Below are 16,003 nucleotides of genomic sequence, written 5' to 3'. Positions count from 1 at the left end.
GACCCCCCTCCTCTGGTCTTGAAACAATCCCCCAGCATCTCCAAGCTCATCATCAGAAGCAGGATCCCCACAGACCAGAACACACCAACTCAAAGTAGCACCAGACCCTGCCAGACCAACAGATGCAAAACCTGCAGACATACCTCCATTGCTACAATGATCAACATCCACTCTCCCGCCCCCCCCCACCACCTCACCTTTCAAGATCCGTGTATCCTACACATGCCTATCACATGTGGTGTACCTCATCCAGTGCACTAAATGCTCCAGCAACAGTGATGGTCTGGTTTCACCCACAAAGCTGTGTGCTCAAATGAATTCACACAGGAAAATGTTCAGACAAAACCATCCTGTCACCTGTGGTTGAATGCATCTCACAAAGCAATCACTCTATATCTGACCTCTCAGTCCTTTATCCTCAAAGGAAATCTGCACACCACTTTTTCATAAGATGACCCTGTGAGCTTAAATTCATGACTCTGCTAGATACTGAAAATCGTAGCCTGAACTGGATTTATGGCTTATTACAACAGTCTGTAACCCATTAATCCTCCTTTTTGTCCTATAACTGCAGAGGTGTTAATGGGCCACGCTACCTTGAATGGTCCCTTACAATATGTACTAAGTACTTATGCTGAACAATCTGTTCCACCTTGAATTTTGCTGTGATGCTGGGAGTACCTTTCCCGGATCTGAAGAAGAGCTCTGTGTAACTCAAAAGCTTGTCTTTCTCACCAACACAAGTTGATCCAATAAAAGATATTCCCTCTCACACACACACACCCGTCTCAGCTTTTTTCTTGACATTTTACAATAAGTTCTTTCAGCCCATTTGGACGATCTGTGATGCAGAATAATTTATTAGGAGAAATCATTTCTGGGATTTAGATCTGCCTGTCCCATCTTTCCATGAACTTGTCTTTGGACTAGCATGAAGGCACTACTTTTGATAAGCACTCTTTACACTATGCTGTTGATCGAAGTAGTTGTATTTTCAGTTGTTTAGAAATGTTGGATAGTTTTGGGTAAAATAATAATCAGTTCAGATTGATGGATTTGAGTCATAGAAACTGAAGCTGCAGGTAAGAAAATTAGATTTCTTTTTAATATTGACTGAGTTATATTTCAGTTCTGCTTTACAGATAGGTTGCATGAATTAACGTTTGTGAGTCAGCATCAGACTTTGTAAAAATACTTCAACTATTGGAATTTAATTAAATATCCTTTTTCATTGTAACCTGTGGTAATAGTTTTTAAACCTGGCTCTTGGATGGAATAGTTTACTTTTTCTAAAAAAAAAAAAAAAAAAAAAAAAAAAGTAGGTCTCTTTGTAGTGGGAGATACAAGCATTCATACATCACTGGCCAGATACTGTCTGTTAGTAGATGTGAATTGTTTACATGAGGTGGAATTGTATTTCAGGTGTAGATCCATCCCTGCAAGCAGAGAACAGAATCCCAGGCTCTTCACAGGCTACAGCTGCTGTATCTAAACAGCAAAAATCACGGTCTACCAACTCCAGAGATGAGCGCTTCCGATCTGGTAAGGAAAATCTATGCAGCTAAAACAAAATGGGTGCCCCAACAGTATCGTTACACCCATAAAGAGGAACAGATATTATGCTTAAGGGGCCAAGTGAAGTGTGTTCCATATTGGAAGAAGGCAAGATATGAGGAAATGTGTCCAAGCAGCTGTGCTGTATGTACACATAGGCAATGCTTGGCCAACTCCAAAGTGGAGAAAATGATTGGGGAAGAAAGAAAATCATAAACACATTCTGATGTTTTCCTTGTTATGGACTTAAACCATGCTTAACAATTTCCTCTCGTCAGCCGGTCCTGATTCCTATCATTGGTGCTAATTTTTCCAGGGCTGTGATTTTTTTTTTCACATAAGGGTTATAGAATTACCATATTTACCAAAGTTCTCTTTCAAACGTTTCCTGACTTGAAGCAAATACACACAAGAAAGGGAAACATCACAATGGATATTCTACATGAACTTTTAAACATGCTTCAGTGCAACAAAGAAACCTGTTTTTGGAAATTTCTATGAAAATATCCATATCCTCCTCATATCCTGCTTCCATTGTTACTGCTCAGGTGGCTAAAATACATTGTGTTTTGATGTGAAATTCCTTCTCACAATACTGAGAAAGGCAGGTGCTTTTTGGAAGCAGTCATCTGGTAAGTCTGTCCACGAGGTTCTAACTAGAATGCTATTTCGGTGTGCTGTTGAGGGTAGCTACATGTACCAGGACTGGGGAGGAAGGAGCAAATGGCTGCATAATCTAAATTTTTGAAGTAATATCCTACTAATCCTTGGGTCGCCTTGCTTTTAACTGCTTGGCACCCCTACTTATGGATTCACATTTTTACTGCTGGCATTCCCATTGAGAAAACCCTGCTCTTAAAATCAAGGCATTACATCTCCATGGTTTGTTTTTTGAATAATCCAAGGGTTGATGGGATCTTTTGTGTGTTTTGGGTAGCATGTGCAAGGGCTTTTAGGAAAGATATGTGCTATCCAAAGAGTAGATTTTCTGAAGTTTGGGGATGAGCATAATAATAAATATCAATGAGAATTAATTAATTAAATGGGATACTTAAGGTTAACTTTAATATATAATTTAGTCATTTGCTTTAAATTCCATCTCTTTTGTGTATCAGGCTTATTTGCAATATAATTTTACTATCCGCAAACAAAGTGTTTTATGTGTATCTAAAAATACACTGTAGAGGAAGCCTGTCATTGGTTAATGTGGAGAAAAGGACAAACTAGGGCAGTAACTATGAGAGGGCCTTTTGTGTCTAAAGGTGTTGGTAGTACAATAAAAAGATTCTGTATTGTGTGGAAGGGTTTAGCATAGAAACATTGACAGTAAACCCTCAGAGTTCCAAACCCCTCGGGAATGGAGGTGGTTTGTAACTCTGAACAAAACGTTAGGGTTGTTCTTTCAAAAGTTTATAATTCAACGTTGACTTAATGCACTTCTGAAACTTTACTATGCAGAAGACAAATGCAGGTTTTAACCATCTTAATTTAAATGAAACAAGCACAGAGTTTCCTTACCTTGTTAAATCTTGTTTTAAATCTTTCCCTTTATATTTTTTAGTAGTTTACGTTTAACACAGTACTGTACTGTATTCCCCCCCCCCCCCCCCGATTGTGTACTTTCGGTTCCGAATGAGATGTGTGGTTGACTGGTCAGTTCATAACTCTGGTGTGCATAACTCTGAGGTTCTACTGTATTCCCACTGTTAATGGTTATTGGGGTAGTCTTGAGAAGAATTTCAGCTTGCATACATATATATCAGATTTCAGAGTAACAGCCGTGTTAGTCTGTATTCGCAAAAAGAAAAGGAGTACTTGTGGCACCTTAAGACTAACCCATTTATTTGAGCATAAGCTTTTGTGAGCTACAGCTCACTTCATCGGATGCAGTGAGCTGTAGCTCACGAAAGCTTATGCTCAAATAAATTGGTTAGTCTCTAAGGTGCCACAAGTCCTCCTTTTCTTTATACATATATATCAGTAAGTGAACACACTTTCAGAGAACAGTCATAGTAGCTGCCACTGCTGTTCCTCTTCTTTGTTCCAAAAACTTCAGTTAGTATTTCTAGAGCAGTGTTCAAAATTGACTTTTAATTTAATTCCGTTAAACATTCTGCTGATGTTTATCACAATTTCTAAACCTAGCAAATCCTTTCTTTTTGAATTTCAAGTTTTCGGAGTGACCAGATTTTGAACAGTCAAGAAAAAATCAGTCCTGTTTTGATATGACTGCTGAATGAATGGTGCTTCTAACTTGGTTTTTATCTTTTGTGACAGTTACCGATCGCTGTCAGAGACACGATAATGTACTAGATGAATCCACTGGTCTCATCTAGTATGGCGATTACCATGATTAGGTTGTTTTCACTTTCTGCTATACCAACTAAAACTTATCCTTAAAATACCAGCGGGGAGTGATTTCTGTGTTTCAAAGCTTAAAATGTGGTGTTAGAGAGGAAAAAATTCTCAGTTGGAATTTATGTAACTGGATTCTTTTGTCCCTGTGTGGTGTTTCAGAAGACCCTAGTATGCTAAAATGATACCAGATTCATTGTTAAAGGGCATGTCTTGATTTATATTCAGCTTATGGTACTGTTTAGCCATGTGCCCAGCCAAGATCATATAGACATGACATCTTTCAGAGGCCATGATTTTTTAGAATAAATCCAGAGAGCTTGCAAGCTCAGACCTGTGAAGCAAGCAGCTCCCTCCATCTTTAGTTTATTTTTATGACCAAAGAGATAAAAGGACAAATGTGAGTGTATTTTGTCTTCATTTCCCCTGAGTTTTAATATTAACTGAGAAAATGTTATCCAGGCTTGTTCTATTTCCCATTCAGACAAGAAGTGCTGGTCTATGGGCTTGCTTTTAGTTTTGTTTGAAATACAGTAAAGAATTTTAGCTTAGTGGTTGTTGATTTAATTATCCTTCCCCAAAATGTTTCAGCCTGAATAACAACCAACATAATAAGATGAGGGTTTTTTTTTTTCAAAGTGCACTCTTTACGTTAGCTAAAAGATGTAACTTATATGAGAGACCCTTGTGATGCTGCATCACAGAACCTTGTGGGGAGCATGTCTAATCAAAGTAGTGTTAAGTGCCAGCGACAGATTCTACAACATTTGGGCTCCTGATGCCCCTAACAGTAGTAGAACTAAACTGGTATTAGCAGTGGGAGAAAAGTTTTGGAAAATTTCTCTCCTGTATGAAAGACTTAGAGAAAATTGTTTCCCGTTATGCTTGCATAGTACCAGAGCAGCCATAGATTCCTGCATTGAACCAAATGGCATGTTAATTGAACATTGGACTTTCCATATTGGATCTGACCAGCAATCCAATATTCTGACTCCAGCACCAGGTGCTTCAGAGGAAAGAATAAGGAACCACGTGATAGATAATTGTGAAATAAGCTGTGCAAAAGGGAAGTTTGTTTCTGACCACAGCCACTTAGTAGTTGGCCTGTGTCCTGAAATATGACAGTCTCTTTTCCATTTCAATCTAACAACTGTAGCTGTTGATGTTCATACATACATATTATCCTTGTTTAATTGCTGCTAAGTTCTTAGCTTCAGTAGTGTCTAAGCCAATTAGTTCCACATAGTTTAAGTTGTGTTTAAAAATTAAAAAGGTATTTTTATCACTTTAAAATGTTGTTGCATTTTATATTACTCTGGATGTCCCCCAGTGCTAGTATAATAAGAAGGGTAAATAGGAGTTTCAAACTGACCTTCTGGGTACTGGTCTGCTCTCCATACTTCTGTCATATCCCCTCTTTTTTGTTTCCTTTCTAATTTATAGTCCTGATCTTTCTAATCTCTCCTGGTACCAAAGTCTTTATATGCCTCTACATATTTTTTCTTGCCCTTCTTTGTACCCTTTCTATATCTGCAGTATCTTTTTTTAGGATGAGATGATTGAATGGAGCACAGTATTGCAGGTCAGGGATCTCTTTCTGGAGTCATTAGTTAAAATTGTTCCTCCTTATGGTCGTTACCTTGCACTTATATACAATTGAATCCATCTGCCAATTGCTAGCCTTAGGCAAGTCTTCCTATAGTTCCTGAGCCTTCTCTCATTCTGACTAACCTAAATAATTTTGTCCTCCACAAATTTTGCCACTTCACTGTTTCTTCCCCTTCTCCAGAAAATTAATGAATATATTAAATAGCACTGATCCTAGTATGGGTCCTTAGTATTAGGTGCAGAAGTAGAAGGAAAAGAGAATGAACTGAAAATGTATAAAAAGATACACGATATATTTATAGAAAATAAGGGGGGAAATGGGCTGAGGGCATAAAAGGAAAGAAAATATCGCACATCTTAGTTTTAAATTACTTTTAAAACAGTAAATAGAAAATTGATTGATAGTATGTTTCAGTTAAATACTGGATACAACAACAGTTTTCTTTAAAATGGAAAAGGCATTGCACAGGTCTTTTCCCTCTTTGGTTAGTAGGCTTGGCCCTCAGCTTAGTAAGCATTGCCATTACTGTCCTCTTTATCTGTTGGACACGGACTATTCCTACTTCTCGGGACAGTGCCTGTTGAAACCAAGTCTCAGAGCAGCAGCCGGGTTAGTCTGTCTTCGCAAAAAGAACAGGAGGACTTGTGGCACCTTAGAGACTAACCAATTTATTTGAGCATAACCTTTCGTGAGCTACAGCTCACTTCATCGGATGCATTCAGTGGAAAATACAGTGGGGAGATTTATATACATAGAGAACATGAAACAATGGGTGTTACCATACACACTGTAAGGAGAGTGATCACTTAAGATGAGCTATTACCAGCAGGAGAGCGGGGGGGGGGCGCTAACCTTTTGTAGTGATAATCAAGGTGGGCCATTTCCAGCAGTTAACAAGAACATCTGAGGAACAGTGGGGGGTGAGGGGGGAATAAACATGGGGAAATGGTTTTACTTTGCGTAATGACCCATCCACTCCCAGTCTCTATTCAAGCCTAAGTTAATTGTATCCAGTTTGCAAATTAATTCCAATTCAGCAGTCTCTCATTGGAGTCTGTTTTTGAAGTTTTTTTTGTTGAAGAATTACCACTTTTAGGTCTGTAATCAAGTGACCAGAGAGATTGAAGTGTTTTGAATGTTATAATTCTTGACGTCTGATTTGTGTCCATTTATTCTTTTACGTAGAGACTGTCCAGTTTGGCCAATGTACATGGCAGAGGGGCATTGCTGGCACAGGATGGCATATATCACATTGGTAGATGTGCAGGTGAACGAACCTCTGATAGAGTGGCTGAAGTGATTAGGCCCTATGATGGTGTCCCCTGAATAGATATGTGGACACAGTTGGCAACGGGCTTTCTTGCAAGGATAGGTTCCTGGATTAGTGGTTCTGTTGTGTGGTTGCTGGTGAGTATTTGGTTCAGGTTGGGGGGCTGTCTGTAAGCAAGGACTGGCCTGTCTCCCAAGATCTGTGAGAGTGATGAGTCGTCCTTCAGGATAGGTTGTAGATCCTTGATGATGCGTTGGAGAGGTTTTAGTTGGGGGCTGAAGGTGATGGCTAGTGGCGTTCTGTTATCTTTGTCAGGCCTGTCCTGTAGTAGGTGATTTCTGGGTACTCTTCTGGCTCTGTCAGATAAACCAAATGAAAAATATCAATCTGAAGTTTACAAAGCAGACTAACTAGATGTTCCTTAACCACCATTGTAGGTTAAATTATTTTCATTTTGTTTAAAGTGTTTGGCAATGGTTTGATGAATAGACATTTTCATTTTATCTGGGTAGTCGGACTTGAAAACTTTGAGTGGGAATGGTTTCCTGGACGCTTGCATCTTTAAGGGCAGGAGCCAAATTTGCTATCATAGAACACTGTTTCTCCAACATTCTTCATAGAATCATCATCATTCTAGACCTTTTATTTTTTTGGTGATCAGAAGTGAACTTGATTTCATTTTCATTAGATAATATGGAAAAAATTTTCTTGTGGGAAAGAAATAAGGGAAGAGAAACCAATTACTTACTCTTTCTATCAGCCAAGTAAATTATGGCTCTGCCCAGTTGTTTTGTGGGGGCGAGACCTCTTAATTTTGAAAATAAAGATATTTCACGTAAGAAATAAATCTTAAGTGGATATAGGAGGGAGGCTCAGGGAGTGATATTCAGGCTGAGGCTCGGGAGCCGCAAGTGGCTCTTTAATGTGTCTCCTGTGGTGCTTTGCAGTACATGACGACACTAGAACCCTGTGTGATTTGATTATTAACCAAACTCAGTTATTAAGCAATCAGGATGCTTTTTCTGTTATTAACTTACTGTAAATACTTGGTCAGTCATTTTTGTGGGAGAAAGAGATACTAATGAAACAGTGAGGTCACACTCCTGTGGCTCTTTTGGGTAATGTTGATCGCTAATTTAGCTTCTGAACCACTGAGGTCTAAGGGCTTGTCTACACCACACAGCTTTTAGTGAGAAGGCTGCGTTGACACAGCCTTGTTGCTAAAAGTCAGCATGTGTAAATGCTCTTTTTCGGTACTTTGTCTGCACTTTTGCCAACAAAATACTTCCAGACCCGCGAGCGGTGTTAGCTTTGTCGGCAGGAGAGCGATGCTGCTGATAAAGCCCCGTTCACGCTGCCACTTGTGGCAGCAAAACTTTTGTCTTTCGCGGGGGAGCTTTAAGTCCCCGTGAAAGAAAAAAGTTTTATCGACAACTTCGCAGTGTAGACAGGCCCTGAGGATCACTGCGTTAAGGAGTTGAGAAGGCAGTAGAAGATTGTGGTTGTGATTGTGGCATTTATGAATAGAATGAATTAATACTGACTGTCCACCTTTTACTTTTCACCTCTTAATCCAGTATTTCCCAAACATTTGAAAGCTGAGTCTCTCTCAGGAAAATGAAACTAAATGTGCCCCCCAGCTCCAAACCCAAATCTTTCAGGTGGTGTTTAAAGTCCTACCCATCTTAATTTATATCCTCCACATATGCATACTTACATGCCCTTACTTACCAGCTAGACTTCCATATCCCTATATGGGGCACACTCTACCAATTGGGAAAAGCTGTCTTAATCTGTGCAGTTATTCACTGTGCTGTTTAGTTTAACATGAACAATAAATATTATCCATTTACCATCTTATTCTGGGAGGACTTGTCTGGAAAGTGAAACCTTTATTTATTTGTTTTGCTAATTCCTATTGAATGCTGCTTTAGTATCACAACAATATAACATTTTAATTTAGAGAGAGAAGGTGGGTGAAGTAATATCTTGTATTGAACCAACTGTGTTGGAGAAAGACAAGCTGTCGAGACATACAGAGCTCTTCGGGCATGGGAAAAGTACTCAGAGTCACAGCTAAATACAAGGTGGAACAGATTGTTTAGCATAAGTAGTTAACACACACTCTTCTTTGAGTGATAGGCCTATTATAGTCCACTGGGGATTACGCATGCGCACCAGGCATCTGAAACTGGAAAATTTTGAGAAGTGTCTGTTGATCTGTGTATGCGCCCCAGCTTATTTTATGCCTCTGTCCAAGGGAATAAAGGGCAAGGCAGACCGACTGCTTTTCCAGTTCCTTCTCACTGCTGCATTGTCGAGGTCACAGTCTTCCATGTCCACACTTTGGCTTCATCCCACAAAATAATTATCTAGTTTGTAAATAGTTTTAATAGTTCAGTGTTTTATAGAGCTATTAGTGTTTAGATTAGTGTCATGGTGGGGCCCTGCCTCGTACCCCATTCAGGTACTGGACTGTGCCCAGAACTCCGGGCGTCCAACTCTGCTTCCTGCCCGTGATTCTTCTCAGTCAGCGATGACCTCCAGTGCTGCCTGTACTGTGTTGGAGCCGCCCACATCACAGCGACGTGCGGTATGTACTGATCGTTCCCTAGCCGTAACCAGGAAAGGTGGGAACTTCATCTCCACAAATACCTCATGGAGCAGGCCATAGGTCTGTCAGTCCCAGGCCAGGGGACCCCCTCCCCCGTACCTTGGCCTGATTCAGCAAGGATCCTTGCTGCTAAATCCAGCTCTGGTGCGGGAGAATCTGCCCCCACTTACCTCTCTGTGGGGTCCTGTCAGGAAGCACTCTTTTAAGCATGAAACTAAGTCTTTGTCTAAATCGACTTCAAAGAAGTCAGATTTGGCTGTAAGCAAACCAATCAGCTCGCTTCATGAGGCCTTAGGACAGGGGTGGGCAAACTTTTTTGGCCTGAGGGCCACATTGGGGTTGCGAAACGGTATGGAGGGCCAGGTAGGGAAGCCTGTGCCTCCACAAACAGCCTGGCCCCTGCCCCCCCCATCTCCCCCTCCCATTTCCTGCCCCCCTCAGAACCTTCAACCCCCCCTGCTCCTTGTCCCCAACTGCCCCCCGGGACTCCCCCCCGACTGACCCAACCCCTGTCCACTCCCCTGCCCCCTGACAGGCCCCCTGGGACCCATCCAATCCCCACACACACACTCCTTGTCTCCTGACCACTCCCTCCTGGGACCCCTGTCCCTAACTGCCCCCCCCCAGGACTCCACCCCCATCCAAACACCCCCCCCCGCTCCCTGTCTCCTAACTGCCCCCCGAACCTCCGCCCCATCCAACCGCCCGCTGCCTGCCCACCAGGGTGTCCTGCCCCTTATCCACCCCCGCCCCCTTACCTGGCCGCTCAGAGCAGCCGGACAGGCTTGTTGGAAAGCCTGGGAGGTGGGCAGGTGCAAGGTGGGCAGGCGCAAGCTGCACTGCCGGGGAAACAGCGGAGGAGGGGCCAGGGGCTAGCCTCCCCGGCCGGGAGCTCAATTTGCCCACCTCTGCCTTAGGACATACAAAGTCCCAGAGACATGACAAGAAAGCTCATAAGCATTGGGCTGCATTGATACTGGTCCATGTTCTGTCGGTACCATTAGCCTTGGCACCTCCCACACCCTGGGATCCAGCAGCACCCATGAAGTCTGATCACCCTCAATTTTGGACACCGCTCTCCTTGTCTGCTGCAGTGGCTCGAACAAGTAGAGCTCCTCTCAGACCAGAGAAATCTGAATCTGTTGCTGCCCCACAGACATTTTCACTCTCCCAGATCCAGAATCCCCTTCTCCATTGAGCCCCTCTGTCGCCAGGAAGATGATAATATCTCTGGGGGAATCAACTGCACAGAATACATCTCCCCCTCCCACGGCACTGACAGAACCACCACTGGAACCAGGATCATCCTTCTCTTCACTGGGAGATTTTGAACCACCTGATGAACACTTTCTTCCCTACGTGTTCTCCACCCCCACAAAAGACCACACTGGTTTGGGACAAACCTCCAGCTCATCTAACTTGGAGTCAGTTCTACCGGAACCGGTAAGACTGCTATCTTCTTCTCCGGATGAGGTGGTGACTCTTACTCCTTTCCCCCTCTGTCCCCAGTGATTTCAGGAAGTTCCAGAACCACCTTTGCTCAATTACGGGAGAGCTTCAGATTCCTCTCAAGGAGATCCAGGACTCCCAGCACAAACTCTTTGACATCCTCCACGCACCCGGACGCAACAAAATAGCTCTCCCCATTAGTGAAGCCATACTGGAGTCAGCTATCACATCTCTGCCATCCGCACTCCTATCCCTGAAAGGACAGAGAAGTGTTAAGTGCTGGCCAAAGGAGCGAGATTTTTGTCTTCTCAGCTCGCTGCCAACTCACTGGTGGTCCACACTATTTCTGAAAGGGGTAGACAGCAACATCCCAAGTCTTCTACTGCTGATAAGGAAGGTAAATCCTGGATCTTCTGAGGACAAAGGTCTTCTCGTCATCCAGCCTCCAGTTCAGGATAGCCATTTACCAGTTGCCAGTGGCTAAATACGATTTCCTGAACTACGCCAAGTTTGCAGAGTTTACGGACAGCCTTCCGCAGCAGTCTAGAGCTCATTTCCAAGTTCTGATAGATGAAGGCCAAGATTATTCTCCAATCTGAAGTCAATGCTGCTACCACCTCCTCTAGAGCTATGGCTACTGCAGTAGTGATGTGCAAGAAGTCATGGCTCTGTGAGTCAGGGTTCCCTAGGGAGGTCCAGAAAATTATCATGGACCTTCCCTTTGATGAATCACACCTCTTTCAACCAAAAGACGGTCGAGTCCCTCCATACCCTGAAGGACTCTAGGGCTACCCTCCACTTACTGGGGAGACATACATCTGCCCCTTAAAGGAAATTTTACTTCCCATTGTTCAGATCTAGACTTGTGGCTCAGCACTTTTTCCATCAGAGACCCTAAGAACCACCACGTAAGAGACAGGGTTCAAAAGTCCCTCTTCGCTACAAGTCTCTCTGCAGCTGACTCAGCACCTCAATATCAGCTCCACGCTCAGCATTTTTGATGGGAGCTCGAGAGCCCTGGAATACTAAGCCCAACACTTCCCAACCCCCACGTGCCGTTTGGGGGTCACCTAGCACTTTTTCCGCACTTGGAGTACAATAACAACAAATACATGCTAAATGTCATCCACTCTGGCTATACGATAGTTTACATCCTTATCTCCTCCAATTCCGCACCCCACCCCCTCTTCGGGGGTCACTCCGAGTATTCTTAATCAAGAGATGAATTCCTTATTGCAATGAGGAGCAACAGAACATGGAGACCAATCCTCGATCTCAACCGCTTCATTCGCAAACTCAGATTTTGTAGTCACGTTGGCAGCTATAATTCCATCTTTAGAAAAGGGCATGTGGTTTACAGCTCTTGATATGAAGGACACCTACTTTTTTCAACCCGCTCACAGACACTTCCTCAGATTCAGGGTGGGCTCCAACCATTTTCAGTACAGAATACTCCCCTTTGAAATAGCAACTGCCCCCAGAGACTTTACCAAGACATTCTCAGCAGTAGCACATTACGTCAGACGTTGTGGTCTCATTGTCTTCCCCTACCTCGAAAACTGATTCCTTGCCACCAAGTCCCACCAGAAAGCCTACATGTCAACTTCTATGATGCTATGCTCCTCCTCTCCTCACTGGGAATCAGAGTAAACACCAAAAAATGTGTTCTCACCCCCACATAATCTATGGACTTCATCCGGGCAACTTTGAAGTCATGTTTGTCTCTTAGGTCATATGGCCTCATGCACCTAGGTCACCTCATTCACAGGACTCAACCTTCATTGCCTTCAAACATGACTGCAGTTGGTATACTCTCCAAACTGCCATTCTGTGAACCTCGTGGTGACTGTTCTGGCCAATGTAGTATCTTCTCTGCTATGGTGGACAAATCCTCATGAGATGTGTGTGGGCACCACCTTTCTCCCTTTATTAAGGATGCATTCCTTTTAGATTGGTAAGCCCACATGAACAGCCCCATGGCACAAGATACCTGGACATTTTGAGAGTCTAGGATGCACATCAATATCTTGTTATCGCTTCTCCCGTCAGCATAGGTACTCCACCTCCCCCAGAGCCAGTAGCTGTGTTGATGGGAGAAGCCCTCCCATTGCCAGAGCACTCTCTACACCAGTTTGTAGTGTAGACCAAGCCTAATAAATCTGTCTGCATTAATTATGCTTTAAATGAATTTTAGTGCTTAGTAAAAGTTGGATGCAAAACCATATTTGGCTCTTATTAAACGAAAATAAGGCGGTGTGCTTTTATTCCTTCTCTCCTCCTCAACCCCCATTAAATGATTTTGTTTTAAAGAAGACTTTGGGCTTATAATTTCCAAACACAACTGAACTTGATTTCTTAAACAGTTTTGAATATACTTTGGGGAAGCCACATTTATTAAAAGTTAATCACTTATGAGCTTGGTGGCCCTTCTACCTCTTGCATTTTATATTTGCAACACATAACCCTACTGTTAACTGTTTCATTATATATTTGCAAATCACTCTTCAACCCAGAAGAGAACGCTGTAATGACAGCATGCAGCTTTGTTTTTCTTTAAATAGAACATTATTTTAAGCTAAGATTTCAGTATTCAGGAGCTGATGGACAGGAAATGAGATTCAGCATGCTAAATATTCACCAAAATATTCTGTTTATATGTAGCATACTAGTCTTTCACATGAGTTTGAATCCTACTTAGGTCATAAATGAAAACATGCATTTGCCCTACCTACTCTCTGGACATCTACCCACTTCCCCAAACAATCACACAGTCTGGCATGATTTTCTTTCTCTCCAGGCTTGGGATACCTGGCGGGTTGCACGCCAGGATTGAAGTGCACAGGCAAAGTCTTGTGGAGAAAGCTTGTATAAACTCAATCTGCAATGTGACCCTGGCTTTGGCAGTCCTGTCACGTCCTTATTTTCATCAGGTCCAGTTTACCTAAAATTTAAAAATAACAGTAAGGGGGAGAAGGTGAAGAAGTCACAGATGACACAACTATTACAGGATGGCAGTGTTTCCCAGACTTTGGGGGCTGAGTCCCATTCAGAGAAATGGAAGCAATTGCACTGTCACCCTACAGTCTTGCCATGTGGTATTAAAGGTATAAAATCTTAATTTATACATTTTCTGAGACAGCCTGCTTCACTCTCCCCTTCCCCAGCCAATATGGGAAGTGCTGGTGTGACGTTACCTAATTAAAATATTACCATGCAAACCATTGTTGCTACCACTGTTATATAATTCCAACAAATTTTATGCAAAATGTGAAGCATGGCCAGAAAGGGTTAAGCAGCTTGTAGGCTAAATAACCCAGAGTCAACCATTAGAGAGATGTTAGAAAGGTATGTAAATGATAATTAGGACCATTCCATGGTAGATAGGCTAGAACTTTGAAATGCAAACCTATATTGTTAGGAATCAGAGGTGATACTAATTGTATGTGTGCACTCATATCTTGTTAAGATGTTAGCCATGTAAACAGGCAGTTCCTGTCTGTCACTATCACTTTTGATTCGGAGATCAAAAGGAAATATTAACATTCAGATGAATCTTGGGTACAATAATGTCATTGTCTATATGTCTCTGAAGTTTGAGATACAACTGTCTAATGGATAAATTGCCTTGTGTTAATTTGGGTAACTAATTACGGGTGATGCTAAGGAAATAAGTCTCCATAATGGCCTATTGTTTACCGAGGGAATCCAACCTGTCACAAGAAGGTGTGAAACTGTATAAAGAAGGGCTTGTGTCCTGATCCTTTTTCTCTCAGATCTGCTTGATGCTTCATGCAGGGGAGGCTCAAGCCCAAGATAGAGCTCTCCAGTCTTGACTGGATCTCCCTGAATACAAACATTGGCCTATAACCTATGAGCTAATTCTGAAAGAACTCTTTGCAACTACAAAGCTCACCATCTCCACTATGAATCTTAATCTTAATAATTGTACTCATATCTGTATGTATACTGATTGTTTTAATCAATACTCTTCACTTTTTAAAAAAATTTTAGTTTAGTTAATAAGAATTGTCTGTAAGAATCTAAGTTACCTTCAAGCTGTGCAGCCGCATGGCCACACAGCTGCCTATTAAGCCCTGCGCAGGGGCTCAGGGCTACAGCAGGGAGGGATGCCTCTTCCCCCAGTGCAGACCTGCTGCGGACTTTCCACGGCTGAGGGAGAGGAGCCCCTCCCTCGTTCCGGCCCAGCTGGAGCTGCCATAGCTGGGGAAAGGCACCTCTCCTCCGTCCCAAGCTGCTGTGGTGAGAGAGGGCTGGGGGCGGGTGCTCTCTCCCATCACAGCCCTAGGGCAGCCTCTCATCCCTGGCCCCGCCCCAGAGCCCACCCCCCGTACCCCAGCCCCACCCCAAAGCCCACACCCCAAGTAAGAGCCCTCATCCCCCCCCCCACAACCATCTGCCCCATCCCTAAGCCTCCTCTCGTACTCTGAACCCCTCATCCCCGGCCCCACCCCAGAGCCTTCACCCCTAGACGGAGCCCTCACCCACTGCACCCAACCCTCAGCCCTAGCCCTAAGCCCTCTCCCGCACCCCAAACTTCTCATCCCCAGCACACACCCAAGCCAGAGCACTCATCCCCCCCACACCCCAACCCTCTGCTTCAGCCCTGAGCCCCCTCTCGCACCCTGGACCCTACCCCAGAGCCCTCATCCCCCCCGCACCCCAACTCTCTGCCCCACCTCTGAACCCCCTCCCACACTCTGACCCCCTCAGCCCCACCTCCCACCACATTAATTTTGTTATGTGCACCAATATGAAGGTGATGTGTCACACCTCACCTCCATATTGGTGCGCATAACAAAATTCATTCCGCACATGGGTGGGAAAAATTAGAGAGAACACTGGTAAGTGTGTATTTGAGGGGGATCAGAGCATACTTGGGGAGACTTTGCAGTATGGATGTGTAGATGAGTAAATGCAAATATCACAGCTGCTAAACTGCTGCTGGTGAGACCAGAAATAGGTTGCTTCTATTTCGTAACTAAGTGCCGGTGAGATAAATGGATTCTAGAACAAGGGGCCTGAGCATACATTGTCAGACTAAGTAATTAGTGTTCTGAACCGTGGTGCAGCACCAGTCATTTGTAAAGAAGGTTAAATCTGTGGTGTGTGTAATGTTTTGGAAGGAAAAGGT

The 16,003-nt window shown here is 43.3% G+C and overlaps 1 protein-coding gene across 2 annotated transcripts in view; it reads left to right on the top strand.

Moving 5' to 3' along the window:
• The window catches only part of DIP2A (disco interacting protein 2 homolog A), a 246,059-nt gene that overhangs the window by 126,658 nt on the left and 103,398 nt on the right, over positions 1 to 16,003 (top strand). For both annotated transcript variants that reach the window (XM_084644034.1, XM_084644035.1), the window contains exon 3: positions 1,423 to 1,542. In XM_084644034.1, the coding sequence (XP_084500160.1) occupies positions 1,423 to 1,542 (120 nt within the window). The remainder of the gene's footprint in view (positions 1 to 1,422; positions 1,543 to 16,003) is intronic.

This window comes from Lepidochelys olivacea (assembly GCF_965140295.1).
Source record: "Lepidochelys olivacea isolate rLepOli2 genome assembly, chromosome: 11".
Lineage (NCBI taxonomy): Eukaryota > Metazoa > Chordata > Testudines > Cheloniidae > Lepidochelys > Lepidochelys olivacea.
The sequence above is the reverse complement of the archived record's forward strand: the minus strand, read 5'-3'. Positions and strand labels throughout refer to the sequence as shown.